At 30.7% G+C, this 21094-nt stretch overlaps 1 protein-coding gene across 3 annotated transcripts in view; it reads left to right on the forward strand.

Annotated features, from left to right (window-relative positions):
* Positions 1-21094, forward strand: part of LOC114329496 (cell adhesion molecule Dscam2) — a 1422998-nt gene that overhangs the window by 1189383 nt on the left and 212521 nt on the right. For all 3 annotated transcript variants that reach the window (XM_050654329.1, XM_050654330.1, XM_050654331.1), the window contains exon 14: positions 6615-6788. In XM_050654329.1, coding sequence (XP_050510286.1) covers positions 6615-6788 — 174 coding nt within the window. The remainder of the gene's footprint in view (positions 1-6614; positions 6789-21094) is intronic.

Genomic DNA, 21094 nt, shown 5'->3' on the forward strand with positions numbered 1-21094 from the left:
AAATTTATTATATCTAAGTGACTACAGCTGTTTCGGCGGAGTGCCTTTCTCAAGTAATATAGTTTACAATGTGTTTGCCTTTTTAATCTTCAACTGAAGAGGTTGAGGAGTGGGGAGCTGTTTGTCTCGAGTTGGTCATTCAGAATTATATCTGTATTTTTCAGTTTATTAATTTCCATAGATTCTAAAAAAGATAGCTTAAGGCCTTTATTTTGAATATGTAGAATTTGAAACTCTTCATTGAAAGAATGATTATGATCTAGAAGGTGAAGTGCGTATGTAGAAGTGTCTGTTTTTCTATTGTTGAATGCCCTTTTGTGTTCTGCTATCCGTTTGTCAAAAGTTCTGCCAGTTTGACCGATGTACGTTTTCGGACAGTCACCACAAGTTAGTTTGTACACACCACTCTGTAGTTGCTTTCTCTTTCGGCTTTTATTGTTCTTAATATATTTGCTTAAGTTGTTGTTAGTTCTGAAAGCTGGTGTTATTCCTTTCTTTTTTATGTATCTGGCTATTGTTGTTGTTATCTTGCCAGTATATGTGAGAGAGCAGAAGGTACTGGGTTCTTTCTGTGGTGGTGGATACACTAATTTCAGGGCTTTCTTATGGAGTTTTTGGTTTAAAATTTTGTTAACTGTTTGTTCGTTATAGCCGTTGTTTACTGCTATTTGTTTAATGATGTTTAGTTCTATTTCGAAGTTATTTTTTGTCATGGGAATTTCTGTCAGTCTATGTATCATGCTATGGTAGGCTGCTAATTTGTGTTGTGTAGGATGGGATGATGAATTGTGTATAGTTGCGTCAGTATGGGTAGGTTTATGATATACGGAGAACTCATGTTTGTTGTGTAGTCTGGAAATCGTTACATCTAGAAAGTTTATAGAGTTATTCTGTTCTGTTTCTACTGTAAACTCAATATTATTATGAAGTGAATTAATATATGATAGAAATTGGTCAAGTTGTCTGTTAGTTCCTGTAAAGCATACTAGTATATCATCCACGTATCTCCACCAATATAAGAACTGTTTAAATACGGGATGTTTAGAAATTGTTGTTTCAAGTTGGTTCATAAATATATCTGACAGCAATGGGCTTAGAGGATTACCCATAATAAGTCCTGCACTGTTGTTTGTGTATATTTGATTATTGAATTCAAAATAGTCTTGATTTATGCAAATTTCAAGAAGGTGTAAAATTTCAGATGCAACGATCGCATTTGTACTATTATGGTCTAAAAGATTCTTAACTAAAACAAAAGTTTCTGTAGGAGGAACACTAGGAAAAAGATTTTTTACGTCAAATGAAATTAGTCTGGAGTTTTTGGGCAATTGAAAATGTTGTATTTTATTAACTAGTTCTAGTGTATTTTTTACGGTGAATTTAGGTGAAAATTTAGTGTATTCTGTAATAATATCTGACAGTTTTTTTGAAATTTTATATGACGGAGCTGTATAAAAAGAAACTACAGGTCTTATTGGGTGGTCAGGTTTGTGTAGTTTAATAAAAGAGTATAATTTAGGAGGTTGTGGGTTCATAATATTAAGGTATTTCTGTTCTGTTGGATTTAGTATTGATTTTGACCAATTTCTATCATATATTAATTCATTTCATAATAATATTGAGTTTACAGTAGAAACAGAACAGAATAACTCTATAAACTTTCTAGATGTAACGATTTTCAGACTACACAACAAACATGAGTTCTCCGTATATCATAAACCTACCCATACTGACGCAACTATACACAATTCATCATCCCATCCTACACAACAAAAATTAGCAGCCTACCATAGCATGATACATAGACTGACAGAAATTCCCATGACAAAAAATAACTTCGAAATAGAACTAAACATCATTAAACAAATAGCAGTAAACAACGGCTATAACGAACAAACAGTTAACAAAATTTTAAACCAAAAACTCCATAAGAAAGCCCTGAAATTAGTGTATCCACCACCACAGAAAAAACCCAGTACCTTCTGCTCTCTCACATATACTGGCAAGATAACAACAACAATAGCCAGATACATAAAAAAGAAAGGAATAACACCAGCTTTCAGAACTAACAACAACTTAAGCAAATATATTAAGAACAATAAAAGCCGAAAGAGAAAGCAACTACAGAGTGGTGTGTACAAACTAACTTGTGGTGACTGTCCGAAAACGTACATCGGTCAAACTGGCAGAACTTTTGACAAACGGATAGCAGAACACAAAAGGGCATTCAACAATAGAAAAACAGACACTTCTACATACGCACTTCACCTTCTAGATCATAATCATTCTTTCAATGAAGAGTTTCAAATTCTACATATTCAAAATAAAGGCCTTAAGCTATCTTTTTTAGAATCTATGGAAATTAATAAACTGAAAAATACAGATATAATTCTGAATGACCAACTCGAGACAAACAGCTCCCCACTCCTCAACCTCTTCAGTTGAAGATTAAAAAGGCAAACACATTGTAAACTATATTACTTGAGAAAGGCACTCCGCCGAAACAGCTGTAGTCACTTAGATATAATAAATTTTGTGGAAGTATAGAAAACAAACGTTTTCAGTGTTTTATTGTTACATATTAATTAATTTACATTTAATAAAATGTGAAAAAAATCACCAAACTCATCCATCACGTGGTCTTTGAAACTGTTCCACCTGGGTAATATACAGGGTGTTTCATTGGGAAACGGAAATACTTTAATGGTGAATAGAGGTCACCGAGGCCGTTCTAGGTACACTAAATTTTTTGCCCTACCGACTTTTATATCCGAGTTACAGGGTGTTTTATCGATTTTGCTCATTTATTCCCTAAGTCATAACTTTAGAACCACCCTGTATATTTTTTTAATATTTGGTACACATATGTCTAATTCAAAACCCAAACGACCGACATACTAATCACAAGAAAAATCCAGGTCCGGATTAACAAAAAATTATAAAGTAATTGTGACCTTATAACAACACCCTGTATATTGCAATTTTGAAAATCTGTTTGCATATTTGAAAAGAGCACAAAAAACTAAGTCTAATGGTTCGCTTCGATTTTTCGCCTAGACAATTTTTTGACTTTAATTTTGAAATTATATTGAATTTTTTAAGAACTTAACATTAAAAAGCAGGTATTATTAACTTTTAATTATAAATTATTAAAGTTATTGAATAAATACTCATTTTAAAATGAATCAAGACTTATTTACCACATTGGAAAGACCCATTTATTAATCATAAGAAAAATCCAGGTCCGGATTAACAAAAAAACATAAAGTAATTGTGACCTTGAAACAATACCCTGTATATTGACATTTTCAAAATTTGTTTGCACATTTGAAAAGACCACAAAAATCTGAGTTTATCTGTTCACTTTAATTTTTGTGCAAAAATTTATTAACTTTAATTTTGAAATTAAATATATTTAAATTTTTAAGAACCCTGAAATTAATAAGCAGGTTTTTAAAGCACTTTTCATAATAAATCACTCAAGTTAATGAATAAATACTAATTTTAAAAATAATCAGTTATTATTTACTGCATTAGAAGGACTCACTTACTAATCACAAGAAAAATCCAGGTCCGTTTTTACAACAAAACACAAAGTAATTGTGACCTTAAAAAAACACCCTGTATACTGAAATTTTTAAAATATGTTTGCACAACTGAAGAGAGGACGAAAAACTAAGTTTAATGTCGCGCTTTAATTTTTTGTGCACACAATAATTTTTAATGACATTACTTTTGAAATTATATCGAAATTTTTATTATGAGTTCCCAGAGTTTTTAAAAATTTCGACATAATTTCAAAATTAAATTCATTAAATTGTCTGACCAAAAAATTGAAGCGAACGATTAAACTTAGTTTTTTGTGCTCTTTTCATACCTCAGTGCAAACGGATTTTTAAAATTTCAATGTACAGGGTGTTGTTTCAAGGTTACAATTACTTGATATTGTTTTGTTAATCCGGACCTGGATTTTTGTTGTGATTTGTAAGTGGGTCGTTCGATTGTCGTAAATAAGTATTGATTATTTTTAAAATGGGTATTTATTTAATAACTTTAATAATTTATTGTTAAAAGTGCTTTAAAAATCTGCTTTTTAATTTTAGTGTTCGTAAAAGTATCAATATATTTAATTTCAAAATTAAAGTTATTAAATTTCCTTCACAAAAAATTAAAGCAAACCCATAAACTCAGATTTTTGTGATCTTTTCAGATGTGCAAACAAATTTTGAAAATGTCAATATACAGGGTGTTGTTTCAAGGTTAAAGTTACTTTATGTTTTTTTGTTAATCCGGACCTGGATTTTTCTTGTGATTAATAATTGGGTCGTTCCAATGTGGTAAATAAGTATTGATTAATTTTAAAACGAGTATTTATTCAATAGCTTTAATAATTTATAATTAAAAGTTAATAATACCTGCTTTTTAATGTCAGAGTTCTTAAAAAATTCAATATAATTACAAAATTAAAGCCATAAAATTGTCTGGCCGAAAAATTGAAGCAAACGATTCGACTTAGTTTTTTGTGCTCTTTTCAAATATGCAAACAGATTTTCAGAATTTCAATATACAGGGTGTTGTTTTAAGGTCAAAATTACTTTATAATTTTTTGTTAATCCGGACCTGGATTTTTCTTGTAATTAGTATGTCGGTCGTTTGGGTTTTGGATGAGACACACGTGTACAAAATATCAAAAAAATATACAGGGTGGTTCTAAAGTTATGACTTAGGAAAGAAATTGGCAAAATTGATAAAACACCCTGTAAGTCGGTTATAAAAGTCGGTAGGGCAAAAAATGTAGTATACCTAGAACCGCCTCGGTGACCTCTATTCACAATTAAATTATTTCCGTTTCCCAATGAAACACCCTGTATATGTAAAATTCCCTGTATATGTAATTTTAATAAAATATACGCGTATATCCTCGTAATTTCTAATTTAAAAGTTCTTTTCATTTTTATGCTTTTTTGGTAATGACGTACACGTATATACACTAGGGAATAAAAAATAAACGAAATTTGGAAGTTTAACTTGTATGAAACATGAACTGACTAATTTGGGGATCAATTATACATATTATCAGCATGTTATCTATTGCTAACACTTAAAAAAACAATTGTAACACTAAAATTTGCTAAATAGAAACAAAACACATCAAAAACTAAAAAAAAATTAGATGAGTCTTCTCTTTTGTAATAATATACTGTTATGCTCTACTTTATCTCTTTTATTATATTGACTAGCAAATTCTTAATTTAATTAATTACTCAATTAATTTAATTGCTGCCTATGTAAACAAAACCAAATTCAAATTAAATTTTCTAATAAACTTTATTCTCAGGGCTAATTTTGTATTCGATGCAATAGCTTTAATTCGTGGCTTCTAGTATCTCTAGTTGCTTACTCCTTCCAGGATAAGACAGGGAAACTGATGTCTCCTTGTTTAAAAAAAAATTAAATACGTTATTATTTATTCATACTAAATTTAATAAAATTTACTTTTCTCCTTTTGAATTAATTACTAATAAGTTGGAATGACTAACTGAGTTATAGAACTGTTCAATACAAAAAAATTAAGCATATAATATTGTGTGGATATAAACAAGCTCTCTCCGTTTCGACAATTGATTTGACTAACATTTTGTTTCTTCACTCCTACTTTTCCCAGATTGCCTCGTTCTTGATTCTCAAACACGTACTCTTTGGATGTTGCGAAAAGGTCCCTCTCGTCCAAACTGCTTCAAAAATAAACAAAACCAGGACTCCTCGAATTCTCTACTCAGTTTTCTCCTTGCTCGATATCTTGTGCAAATAGATACCAATCAGTTACTCGTTCTAGACAGAACAAAGGAATCTTCCTCGGACACACGAAAATTCACTTCTCAACCGGTCAACGATTTCGTTTCAACTTGATTCTGCTCGCAAAGGCCGATTTCACCACTTTACACTGACTTCTCACTTTTCAAAAACTGGGCTGCTCTCTCCCGATACTAATCACACAATGATCATTTTTTCTCTCTCAAATTCAAACTCCACATTCTCATCCCTTCCATCGATCTTTTTTTACCCAAAACATCCATACTTTGCTTTCCTAAGAAACCAACTTATTTTGTATACCAACTTTCCATTTTGTTAAAATTCTAAGAGACATCAAATTACTATCGTTTTTTCAAAGAACTAAACAAAAAGCTTTACATTCTAAACTGCATAAAATTTGTTTATAGTTTTAAACTTTCTACGAATTATTTACAAAAATCCTATTGCCGCGACATATTTCCGAACCATTGTCTTTAAATCCTTTCAAAAAACCCATTAACGAAAACCACTTTAGCGATTTCACCTTCCCCGAACCACTGTTTACTAACTAAATTAGACTCTATACAATTTTGGTCATATACATTTATTACATTTACATTTATTACATTATTTATATTTGGTCATATATTTTTGGTCATATACAGGGCAGGGCGAAGAAAATCTATGATCTCGTGGTCTTTGATATGAATTTATTTTCTGAATTTTTCCAAAAAAAAAACAATTCTACAACAATACATACGTATATCTTATATCAGTATAATATATTAACCTATATTTAATTTGTTTTTGTTCTTTTACAGCTAGCAAATCTGGAGACTATGAAGAAGTTCGAGATCACATGTACACAAAATTACTGGGTAATGGTACCTTATTGCTTCAACACGTCAAAGAAGACCGTGAGGGCTACTATCTATGTCAAGCAGATAATGGCATTGGTACTGGAATTGGCAAAGTTATACAGCTTAGAGTTAATTGTAAGTAATAGTTTTTTTTTAATATTAGGATAGAATGGAGAACCATGTATAGAATATTTAGAATAGCATAGCAAATAATTTTCAAAACAAGGCAGTTACATTTTTCTGTGAAAGCCAGGATCTACAATCAAAGGGACTATAATATTCATATATGAAGCAATTATGGATGATGTTGACAGACCTAATTCAAGAAAGCGCGAGTTTTAAAGTTATTATGGCAACATCAACAGTTTAAAATATTGATCTGACCTGACAGGAGTACATACTTTGTAACGTTAAATAAATTAAATATTAACAAAATATTTGTACTACCTAACAAATGTTTCAAAAGCTTTATTTAAATTGTACTGTCCGATATTTTCTGAAGGTAAGTAAGAACAACCCGTTCATTTGTATCTGTTACCTTTCGCTCTTTTACCCATTTAATGAACTTCTATTTTATAAGGGTCTTCAGATTTTTGCTGTATTAACCGCAATTCTGCTCTACGTAATTAATGTTAGAACCCATTTTTAAGAAATATAGAACCAAATATAGAACAGATTGCAAGTTAATTTTTGTTTTTCTCATTTTCATAACAACGAAAAGTATACTGATTTACATCACAAATTCAACCATTTTACATTATTAGCTCTTATTATAACTTTTTGTAGTAATAATACATTATTTCAAAGTGTACCAATAAAAAATAGCTGGTTTTTCCTTAAATAGGCAGGGTTGTTGATATTTGTTTCAGAGTTGTGATTACTAAAGACTGGATTATATGCAAAATGCATATGCATATATATGCTGCATATTTCTCATGTTTTTCATAAATGCATATGCCTTGCATATTTGGAGATTTAAGAGCATATAAATGCATATTTTGATGGGAATTTACTCTACCCCATTTAAAAATAAGGTATATATTAGTAACATCAACATCCATTAAAATAAAATGTGAAAGTAAATATTTTGCTGTTAAGCTCCTTTGTTGTTGTACCCATAAACATAATGGGCGTTATTTATAGCTGCAGGTATCATTATCCGGATATTTAAGATTTATAGACTTCTCAGAATTTACAAATTACCTAAGTAAATACCGATTATATTTTGAATAACATTACAAATATTACCTGTACTTTCTGCTGGTGTCGGCCAACTATGAATTATTCTGGGAAAACCAACCAAAACGAAATTTTAAGGCAGCGTTGCCAATTTAGCTTATTTTATGCTAGATTTGGCATATTTTTGTGTTGTTTAGCTTATTTATTTCTTGTTTAGCATATAGCATATTTTCTAGCATATTAAATAATATAAAAATTATTTAGTAAAAATCGAAAATCTTCTAATTCAGAACAAATTTTTATGTTGGCCTTACAATTACTAAAACAACTTAGGAACTCTCTCACAGGAACTTGAAACTGATATCAGTGAGTCAAATCTGATTCCTAACAAAAAATGTTTAACCATTCACACATACACACCTACATCAGCAAATCCCTTCGCCTTCAATAATGTTTATATTAGTACTTATGTCTGTGGACCATGAGATTACTATTAACTACAGGATCATGTTTCAGCATTTTTTAAAACAAATAATTTATCTGTACTGGGTTATGCTTGCTATAGGGATTTTTTATTAGTTGATAATGGAATACCTACTGTTGAACTGATCATTCCATCATTCTTGTGAGGTTTGGCAAATACTATATTGGTCGAGTTGGCAACACTGTTTTAAGGGTAGGATAGATTATTTTATTTTATGAATGGTTAGTCTTAAATCAATCGCCGATTATTCAACTTTTGTGATTGCAAGTTATTGACTATACTGTGTAAAAAAAATCATTTTATTATTATTGTGAAAATGCCTAAAGTAGCAAGGGAAAAATCAAGTCTTCTCAGAAGTTGGATTGGAAGTAACAATCATCTAAAAGTTATCGACAGTGAAAGTATGTTTTGCACCATTTGTGATAAAAAGGTAAGTTCTCCACTTCAATAGATTTTTAAACTTATCAAACTTCTTTGCACATCTATGTGTCTGTCTATTCTAAAATGACAAACCGTCCCATTTCTTCAAAAACTGTTTTTTAAAGTTCGCAACGGTTTGGCTTATACAGAGCGAGGTGTTGAGAGTGGCCCACCCTGTATACTACGGTACACTGACTGTACTTTATTGTTTGACGATTTCAATTTCACTTTGAGAAATAAAAAAAAATTGGGGGAGGTTTAAAAAGTTTGATCATTTTAATGTAGGTATCTATTTACGAAAACATCTAAAACATCATTATCATTATATTCCAGATTCCATGTCAAAAGAAATTCCAAGTAGTTCAACACATAAAAACTTCACTTCACCAAACTAAGCTATCAAAAAATGATAATAAACCTCGCCAGCAGATTCTACAGAACAGTTTGCAGATTCAGAATACGTCAGTTGGGCAAGAAACCTTTGCAAAGGATTTATGCCATTTTTTTTTGAACTGCAATATCCCTCTGCACAAGTTAGAACATAAATCGTGTCAAAACTTTTTAAAAACTTATTGCAAGATTAAAGATAAACCAGCTCAAATACCAAGTTCTTCAACTCTTCGGAAAAAATATGTCAGTGCATGTTACAAAGATGTGATGACGAGTATTAAAAATCAGTTAAAAGCCGATTATCTTTGGATTTCCGTCGACGAAACAACGGATACAAAGGGTCGACAAATTGCGAATCTAATTGTTGGAGTTCTTAACGACTCTGGCGATTTTAAAAACTCATACTTAATTAGTGTAAAATGTTTGGAAAAAACAAACTATGCTACAATAGCTAGATTTGTTAACGAATCCCTAACAAATTTTTTTTTACCTGATCAAGTACCATTTGAAAAAATATTATTAATGCTTAGTGATGCCGCCTCATATATGATGAAAGCTGCATCCAATCTTAAAATCTTTTTCCCTAATTTAATTCACTGTACATGTTTGGCGCACGGCCTAAACAGAGTTGCAGAGAAAGTTAGAATTGAATTTCCCAATGTAAACACCTTAATAAATAATGTAAAAAAAGTATTTCTGAAAGCACCACTACGTGTACAGGTATATAGGGAGATGCTTCCCGATATTCCTTTACCACCAGAACCAGTATTAACCAGATGGGGAACTTGGCTTAAAAGTGCTATATTTTTATCTGAACACTACGACGACATCAAAAGCGTTATTTCAAGTTTTGATCCGACTTGTACCGCTATTGATAACTGTCAAAATATTTTTAAAGAAAAGTCTATTAAAAATCAATTGTTGTATATAAAATCGAATTTCGATATCATTGAAAGTTCAATTACAAAATTAGAGGCTCAAAATTTATGTCTTCACAATAGTATGTCTATTGTTGATTCGGTTAAACAGAAAATAACAAATCTGAATGGGGAAATTGGAGTAAAAATTAAAGATAAACTTGATGACGTTTTAAACAAAAATGAGGGTTTCACTTTATTGCGTTCAATAAATAATATAATCAATTTTGGAAACTTCGATGAAAATATTAATATGGATCCGTCTCTAATAGCAAAGTTTAAATATGCCCCAATTACATCTTGTGACGTTGAGAGATCTTCTGCCTATAAACAAATATTAACAGATAGAAGACATAATATTAGTTTAGAAAATATGAATCAATATATGATTATTTATTGTAACAATAAAAATATGTAAATTTGTTTTATTGTACTCTTTTTATAATATTAGTTTAGAAAATATGAATCAATATTGTAACAATAAAAATATGTACATTTATTTTATTGTACTCTTATTTATCTTGTGGTCAAAATAAAATATTTTGCCGTTTTATTTGTCACAAAACCTGAAGTTAAAAAAATATATTAAGAAATAATAATACAATTTGGTTTAAATTCAAACCTATTTATTTATTTTTATTATTTTTTATTTATTTATGTATTTAACGTAAACCATAAAATTATTCATATAAAAATAAGTGCATATATAAATGCATATTTGCATGTTAATTGTGCATATTCAGCTTGTTTTAAAATGCATATTGCATGCATATTTTAGACATTTTTTAGTGCATATTTTCCAGTCTCTAGTGATTACATAGCTGCACTGAGGATGCATAGATGCTGAAATAGCTATATGGAGATGGCGGTCGAACTCTGAATCAAATAAAAACAAAAACTGCCTTTATCTTTTTCATCTTTACTCAGATTTGAGTACCTGAAACTGTCTTTCGGTCCTTTTCCCAGACGAAAAGAAGGTAAATACGTGGCCAAAGTGTCCTTTATTTGCTTTCTTCTGTATTCGTTGTCTCTTGTGCTTATATATTGTAAAATCCGGAGATATGGGATGCAGCCAGAAAGCAGTTTCTTAACGAAAAGTCTTGGATTTAAAGTATTGTTTATTATTTTTATTTCAATCATTCTAATTGTATAAAAGTAGTAAACTTTGTATCTAGGGCTTTTAGTCTTCCTCGTAAAAAATAGTGTAAGTATTCGTGGATAACTGGTCTTGAAAACACTTACTTTATATCGAAAAATCGCGCGTGTTTTGAAGACCTCAATATCCACTTTTACTTTAATATACTATAATTGCGAGACAGGCAAATGATGGAAAAAAATTCAAAAAGTATAAACGCCCCGAAAACAACGTTTCTCATTATATTATTATTATCTTACTCTAATCAGGGCCCCCGCTATCATATGTGCAAAGTGTGCAATGCACACGGGCGCCATCCCTTAAGGGCGCCAAAATCCGGGGTCAAAAATTGCAAAACAAACAAAAAACAAAAATCACTTTATCTCACTCGTTCATTTTAGACAGCACGTTAGCTTAATGAGTAATTCCCAAGAAAATTGTTAAAAAATGATCCATTATTGAGGCATGCATATAGATAATAAAATAATTGAATTATTGTCATCTAAAGTAAGGAATAATATTTTAGAAATGGTTCGTAGTTCAAAATATTTTTCAATAATATTAGATTGTACAGACTCTAGTCATATTGAGAAAATTAGACTTGTTCTGAGGTACAGTCGGAAAAATTGAAGAATACCCATGAACAATCACATCAATCACTTATTTTGTATTTGCTATCTTTTTCTATAACAAACGTTTGTCATTTATAGAAAAAGACAGCAAATACAAAATAAGTGGTTGATGCGATCGTTCATGGGTATTCTTTCATTTTTCCGACTGTATGTTGTTCTTAACACCACTTCAAAAAAGATTAAAATTAAGGAAAGCTGCATTGCGTTTAATCCAATACTGGAACTCTACAGAAGAAGGGATATACATTTGTGATGGATAATTAAAAAAATTAAATTTAGATATAAAAAATATTAGGGGACAAGGTTATGGTAATAGGGCAAACATGAAGGAAAAGCAAAGCACAATTTTATTGAATCACTTGTGCGGCTCATACTTTGACCTTAACAAAAAATGACGCTTCTAAGATATCAGATGCTACAATTAGGTACAGTTTTTTAATCTTTTGCAAGAATTATATAATTTTTTTCGTCGCCCACAAAAAGGTGGGATGTTATGAGAAAAAATATTCCCGGATTAAGTTGAAAGCCTCTAGATTGGTAGAGGCTTTAAACTTCTAGAGGGGCCTCAGAAGTAGGACAAGATGGTCCAGCAGAATTGATTCAAGAAAACTCCTTAAACTTTATTTAATTAAGTTTGCGAAAGTCTTCTAGAAGTAGCTGAAGATAATTCCTTTCACATTGATGCAAGACATACAGCGAGTTCCCTCTTAACATGTGTACAAAATTTTCAATTTATTTGTAGAATTATTATTTGGCATGACGTTTTATTCCACATAAATATTGTCATCAACCAAATGCAAAGTGCTACAATTAATATTAAAGTTTGAAAATCTAGCTAAAAATTAGTTGATCACGTCCAGCAATATAGATCTGACAAGAAATTCTTGTAAAAGCCAAAAAACTAGGTTACAAGTCTCTCTTTCGAAATTGAAGAAGATTTTCCACCGTTACCAACGCTCAGCAAAGTCTCGAAAAATATCTCTACTACAATAGCTATTTTTTATTTTTTTCTATTGTATCTAGCTACAATTATTGATTTTATAAAGAAGTTACAATACCAACCTAGGTATTTTTTATCAGAATTATCTGCCTAGTTTTTAAAATATCTAAGCATAAGTATAACGTAGTACTTAATATATGTAGAGATTGGCCAATATTTCTGTTATTTGTTCCTGAAAAGATGTGATCTTTAGTTTTGGGTTATTTTTCTAGTATTTTATAAACTACGTGTCTGTACCCCATTAAGTACCCCATAAGTCAATGATTTAAAATGGGTGTGAACAAAAATTTATTTTAAGTTATTTTTTTATGATTTCATTCTATTTGTTCGATTTTGATATTTTAGTCTGACTTCTAAAGATCAGATTTTGCTATGTCTCAAGCACCGACCTACCTATCTACCTTCAAAAAAATCAATACAAAAACATGATCCAGGATGCCTCGAGGGGCGTCAAAATCCTTTTTTGCACACAGGCGTCAGCAGCCCTTACGGGGGCCCTGACTCTAATAATCTTTAAAATCGAGTTAATTTGATAAACGTAATAAAATAAATACACAAATTAGGTCATCTAAATCCTTTATGCATAAGATCTTTTTAAAAATAGTCCAATTTTGTTTTATTGTACGAGTTTCTCTATCGACAGACAGCAGTCTAGCATTAGGATTTCCGCTCAGTCAAGATTTCGCTCCCGCAGAGCTAATCTAGCTCTAAAAACCATCATATCAAAGGCATTCGCTGCTCTTATTTTTTGTTCGGGAACGGCTACTCACTCCCGGAAATCATAAGTGGTCAGTTCTTAATGCATCTCTCTACGTAAGGGTTGCGTTTTATTTGCACAAGGGGTTTTTATTTGATGTGTAGCTAATTTACCTCTGACGATGATGTTTCGCGATTCTTTAGAAATTGAAAAAATGTTGTTTGTAAATATTATCTAGTCTATGGTATTATTTTGAATCGAACATATATAAGTTTTAATTATTGAGGATAATATAAACCGTTAAGATAATGGATGTCAATAAAGGAAGTTTATCTAGAAAATATGCATGTAATAAAAAAATATTTACAACATTTTTTAATTTACAAGAATATTTAAAATATCTTCACATGTTGTACTAATTAACATCTGTATGTATTTTATAAACTACGCTTATGTAATTAAATATTTAAGTATTTTAACAAATAAACGATATTATTTTCAATTTGGGTAAAAACAAAATTATCAAATGCTGTTTTCTTTTTCTAACAGAAACATACGGCTTCTATCTGAGTACATAGAAAAACTTCTTTCGACATCAACTGATGTAACTGGGGCATTTTTTATATTCACCATAATAGTTGGCTCTAAATTAAGTGGTTCGGAAAATGTCCAAGCTACTACTTGAACCACTTCAGAAATAACCTGATAACCACTGTTTTTTTCCATGGTTGTTGGAAAATGTTTATAAAGTTTTCTTTCCAATATGTATTACTTTTAACGTTTTAACACAATGATTCAAATTCTTTTTTTAAAAATGTACTTTCTAACAATGACAATTTGGAGGAATCCAATTGGGTAATAGTTTTCTGAACGTAACTATAGTTTGATTTTATGAATGACACTGAACACAGGTGTCCACGGCTTATTTTACAATAAAAGTGAAAAGGACCGTCAAACTAAAAATTTTTGCCTAGTGATATAAGCTGACAGATTTTGGAACCCTTGTATCAAAATTAAGCCAAGCAAAATTATGTATAAGCCGCTATCTTTTATTAGTTCCTATACCAGAAATTTGAATACCAAGAGATTATAAAACAAAATGAAATATTGAGATTTCCAAGCTATTTGTTATGCCGCGTCGGCATTGGTAAATTTTTAGTGCGTACCAGCTCTTCGTCGCAAATATTTGCGTGCTCGAAGTAAATTGTGCTAGTGTGGACGTGTTCGTCGCATAAATCGGACGCAAATATTTTCGACGCACACGACGCACATGCTGCATCGGTTATCGTTTTCGAGCAAAGATCAAATGATTTAAGCACCGCGTCCTCACTGGTAAAAATTTGCGACTCAAATTATCGCGACGAAGCATTAGTTCAATATACGCACGAAAAATATACCAATTCGGACGCGCCATTACATGAATATAAAAATATTTATACAACCAAAACTTCAAATTATATGCACTCTATGCATATTTATATAAAAATATACAAAATTGGATATGTTTGCATCTTTTATGCATAATATGCAAAATATGTAATTTGCATATTTGCCTAAGTCTAATTATATGTATGGAATGTACCTACTATGAGAAAAATGTCCATAAACCCAATTGGTTATAGCGGGATAAGATGCTCAAAAATTTCCCCGCACCAATCAGTCCCGCTACTTATGTTTTCGATAAAGGATATAAACTTATGCCCTCATGCAAATTTTTAGCTTCCCAGAGGTCCTAAAACGTCGTAAATCGAGAAAAAAATAATTTTTAGGTTTTATTTTGTTGTGAGCGCAATTTTACTTTAAAAAATCTAAAAAAATTCAAGAGGTTGTATCTTTTGAATAAAAAACAACCTAATTTTTTTCAGATTTTTGTAATGAAAAATGAGCACAGGAAAAAATTTTGAAATTTTCAAAAAATTTTTAGGTTATGATAATATGATTTGGCCAACTTTTAAATAATATTTTTTTGTGTACTTTTTGCCGTTCTTTTGAATGGCAGAGGCAGAATTTTTAATATCTGAGCGGAAAGAACGAAAAAATCGAAAAAACCGTTATTGCTGTCTCGAGGTGCATCTCGGGACAGCCAATTTTAGGATTTGGAATCCTGACTACAACAACTGAAAAAAACTAAAAGTGTGAATTTTATCATAAAATTTGGTATGTGGGGCTACAATAATATTTGGAACAACTTTTCCAAATAACTTTTCGATATCTCTAACGCGGAGCAAATCGAATCGCATATCGAAAATTCACCCTGTTTGTGGATTCGCAGTAGGCTGCGATTAAAATTTAAAGTTCAGTTGACTATTTTAAAAATTGTGAAACATCACCCTGTATTCTTCTTGTAGTGCCTATCCGTTTCGGATGTTGGCGACCATCATGGCAATCTGCACTTTGCACACTGCTGCTCTGAAAAGATTTGTAGTGGTTGTGTTGAACCAGGTTCGTAGATTTTTCAGCCAGGAAATCCTTCGCCTTCCTGGTATATATTTTGATAGCCGAAACATAGGGGTGTCTTCATCTTAAATGCGACACACTGTATCTTATCAATTTCATAATTTACAGCAACTAACATAGTCGTATTTTTTATAGAATCAAAATATACAATCAAAATACTGACTAATTCACTAATTTTATCATAAAAAATTCAAACTGATTGCATTGAAGTATTGAACCAATTAATGCTTATTAATATAATATTATTATAATAATTAATATAATAGAGTTATGTATAGAAATAGTATCAAGTATCTCGGAAACGGCTTGCACGATTTCTATACGTTTTGGTGGGTAGGGGTTTTCTAATGCAGCCGATATTACAGTGATAATTACATTGTTGTCAGATTTTCCGTTTTTCTGGAAATCTAATAAACTTTCTTATTTCAAATGGATATTTGTATATTTTTTTCGTTCGAAGTCCTTTAAATATACTGATTATTGATCATGTTATATTCCCTATACCTAAATGCCATAGTTTCGGAGTTATTGCTACATTTATTAAAAAAAAGTTAAACAAATTATAAAAATCAATTTTTTCGGCCCGTGTAGACATTATTTTACGTTCTTTGGATCATTGGGAGCAAAAAAGATCTTCTCTAATTTTTCTCTAAAGTTAATCGTTTTCGAGTTATCAACAATTTAAAACTAAAAAAATCGAATAATGACGATTTTCAAGGTTCAAATATGTACACAAATAAAAAATAAAAAATTATTTTTGAAACTGCGACGTACCCAAATTCAAGCTAAACCCTTATTCCAGGGCTCGCTATAAAATTTTGGCACGTTTTATTCTAAAACGTTGCTTTATAATAAATGTTAATGAAATGCATATGAGAGGACGGGCGATCGGGATGCATTAACAACTAAAAAACAATATTTTAGAATGGAATCTAATGAAAAATAAGGCATTAGCTTGAATTTCTGTACTTAGCGTTTCAAAAATAATATTTTTGATTTGTGTTTTTTAACCTTGAAAATCGTCATTATTCGATTTCTTTTCGGTTTTAAATTATTTATAACTCGAAAAGGATTAACTTTAGAGAAAAATTACGAGAAATTTTTTGTTCCCAATGGTACTAAGAACGCAAAATATTAACGCCGGGAAGAACCCGGGCCGAAAAAATTGATTTTTATAATTTGTTTAAAAAGTTTTTTTTAAATAAATGTAGCAATAACTCCGAAATTATGGCGGTTAGGTATAGGGAATATAACATGAAAAATAATCACTATTTCTTAAGGACTTCAAAACGCAAAAAATATACAGGGTGTTCTATTTGAAATAATAAAGTTAATTAGATTTTCAGAAAAACGGAAGATCTGACAATAATGTAAGTATTACTATATAATATCGACCACATTAGAAAACCCCTACCCACCACAATCTATAAAAATCGTGCAAGCCGTTTCAGAGATAATTGAAGGTTTCCATACATAAAACTGACTCTGTATATTATATTATATTATTACACATTAATTGGTTCAATACTTCAATTTAATCAATTTGAACTGTTTATGATAAAATTAGTGAATTAGTCAGTATTTTGATTGTATATTTTGAATCTATGAAAAATACGACTATATTAGATGCAATAAATTATCAAATTGATAAGATACATTGTGTCGCATTTAAGATGAAGACACCCCTATGTTTCGGTTATCAAAATATATACAGATTTGTAATTTTGAACAGTCATACAGGGTGATGTTTCACAATTTTTAAAATAGTCAACTGAAATTTAAATTTTAAACGCGGCCTACTGCGAATCCACAAACAGGGTGAATTTTCGATATGCGATTCGATTTGCTTCGAGATATCGAAGAAATATCGAAAAGTTATTTGGAAAAGTTGTTCCAAATATTATTATAACCCCACATACCAAATTTTATGACAAAATGCACACTTTTAGTTTTTTTCAGATGTTGTAGTCAGGATCCCAAATCCTAAAATTGGCTGTTCCGAGATGCATCTCGAGACATCAAAAAACGGTTTTTTCGATTTTTTCGTTCTTTCCGCTCAGATATTAAAAATTCTGCCTCTGCCATTCAAAAGAACGGCAAAAAGTACACAAGAAAATATTATTTAAAAGTTGGCCAAATCATATTATCATATTATTATAACCTAAAAATTTTTTGAAAATTTCAAAAAATTTTCCTGTGCTCATTTTTCATTACAAAAATCTGAAAAAAATTAGGTTGTTTTGTATACAAAAGATACAACCTCTTGAATTTTTTCAGATTTTCTAAAGTAAAATTGCGCCCCCAAAAAAATAAAACCTAAAAATTTTTCTTTTCTCGATTTAAGACGTTTTAGGACCTCTGGGAAACTAAAACTTTGCATGAGGGCATAATTTTATATCCTTTATCGAAAACATAAGTAGCGGGGCTGATCGGTGAGGGGGCATTTTTGACCATCTTATCCCTCTATAGCCTTTAATAATTCTAAGTAGATTGTAATAGACGAAGATGCTGTAAGCTTGAAGGGAAGAACCGCAAGAAACGTCAAAGAACTTTATGTGGAGGAAAGAAATAGGGCTAGCTGTGAACGTAGGTCAAACTAAAGCCGTAATACAAGCAAGGAAACAACGAAACTTGCAGAATTTGGCAATAGACGACGCTATCATCAAAGTTGTAAAAGAGCTAACATACCTGGATGTATATTCATAGATAACTGAGGACGGCAGCGAGGAGGAAGAAATACGGAAACGGATAATGCTTGCTAACAAAGTATACTTCTCTCGATCGCAGGTGTTTGTATCCAAAGGTATCCATAAATTAAAAACATAAAACATAAAAAAATTGCGCCAAAAATTTTGTAAAATATACAGTGTTGTAGTAAGTAAAACCTTACAAAACGTAAGAAAATAGAAGTTTCTACGATGATTAGAAACGAGGATATCGCCAAAAAACGAAAAAACACGCTTTAATTTTTTGAGGGGTTATGAATGGGGCTAGGGGTTTAAAAAATTTTTTCGTCGAATTTTTTGATGAAGAACATGTGGTTTATTTTATTTTTGGAATATCGCTGGGAGCATTCTTCACTATCTTAACCGACTAGACCCTTTAGTTTTATTTAGTGTAATAAAGTTTGCTGAACAAGCAGATTTGGCTCCCGATTTTTTTAAATTGTTGTAATGTTCATATTTGGCTCTTTGGCTAAAAGTTTTGTCGACCACTGAGTTTAACGGAACTATGGTGGTACGTCGGCCAGTAGTAAGACCAAGGAAGAGCTGGATAGACGAAGTAAGAACCGATGCTAAAGAGATGTTGAGGGTGGATAACTGAAGACGAGCAACCAGGGATAAAGATACTTGGAGGTGGATGCTGGGGAGGCCAGGGCCCGACTTAGCTGTAGCGCCATAGGAGAGAGAGAGAAAGCTAATTTATCTCTGAAAATTAGTGGTCAGTTCTTAATGCATCTCTCTACGTAAGGGTTATGTAAGAACGATCTTTACTTTTAGTAAAAAATTTAATGAGTCGTTAATCCGTTTCTATTTAAACTTATGTAAAATATATACTATAGACTGCACAATAACTTAATTAGTAACAAATATTTAACCTTTAACTACCCGCGCATCAAGTTATAACATAACTACACGCGTGGCGTACTTTGTACGCCACAAGAAAATACACTTAAAAACAGCGGATTTGTTTAATTTTTTTTTGAAAAAATACATTTAGTTGTTTGTTATAAACCTTATTCGGCATCAGTGAATACTTGGAGTTCCTTTTCAGTAAGCCAATTGGGATTTATAACTGGAATCATGGAATAACTGGATTCCATGATAAATAAAATTACTAATAAAAAATTTTTTTAAATGTGATTTTTTATAGGAGAAAAAGTATTGTTTACAAAGAAAAATATATTTTTTGCCATAATGACTAAAAAACAATTAAAATATGTACTTATATTACGACTAATAGTAATATAATCCTGGGGTATATTGTCCACCACCGGAAACAACAAATAATAAAATGTAAATTACGATCTTTCCAGAACGCCGATTATAACGAAACTAAAACCAAATTGTAAAGCACATTCCAGTGATAGGTTAGAAAAATAAGCAAGGTCAAAAATTAAATTTTTAAATATATTTCCAGTAGAATTCTTATATCTGGCGTACAAAGTACGCCAGCGCGTGTAGTTAAAGGTTAATAACGAATAATGAAATATACACTATAATATTATACAGTGAGCACGTAAAGGTTGGAATAAATTCATTTTCTCGTGAATAGACGATTTTGGAAATAAATCCCGAAACAGGTCAATTTTTGTTTTTAAATTACGATTATTTGGCATATAAATATCATACTAGTGACGTCATCCATCTGGGTGTGATGACGTAATCGATGATTTTTTTAATGAGAATAGTGGTCGTGTGATAGCTAATTGGAAAGGTTATTTAATTCTCTATTCAATAATATAAACATTTACATACGTATTTATACAGGGTGGCCAAAACATTTTTTTTTATTTAAATCAATTGAGACAAAAAGAAGAATGTATGTAATTTATAATTTTTTCTGTTTTCTGACAGCAATAAAATGTATTTTGAATTAAATAAATTACACATATTCTGTTTTGTGTGTCAATTAATTTAATTATTTTTTAACACCCTGTATACATAATTATATCAATGTTTATATTACTGAATAAATAATTGAATATCCTTTCAAATGAACTTTCACACGGCACCTATTTCCATTTAAAAAATCAGCCATTATGTCATTACTCCCAGATAGATAACGTCACTAGTATGGTATATGTGTATGCCAAAAAAATGGTAAATTAAAAATAAAAATCCACCTGTTTTGAAATTTATTTACAAAATGGCCCTTTCATGAAAAGATTAATTTATTCCAACCTTTACGTGCTCACTGTTTAACAAAAACTGAACTTAAAAGTAACATCACACGAATTGTCTTAGAATATAAGGAAAATGTACTTACAGTATTCAATATAATCTGTTATTTAAACTAACTGGATGGTGACCTTGGGCACAGTCAATGTCCTTATGAATATGGGCTAGAGTAAAAGGAATAAGGTATTAAAGAGGACCTTAAACTGTTAAACGGATAAAGGTTATTTCT

Source organism: Diabrotica virgifera, chromosome 6 (assembly GCF_917563875.1).
Source record: "Diabrotica virgifera virgifera chromosome 6, PGI_DIABVI_V3a".
In the NCBI taxonomy this organism is placed as follows: domain Eukaryota; kingdom Metazoa; phylum Arthropoda; class Insecta; order Coleoptera; family Chrysomelidae; genus Diabrotica; species Diabrotica virgifera.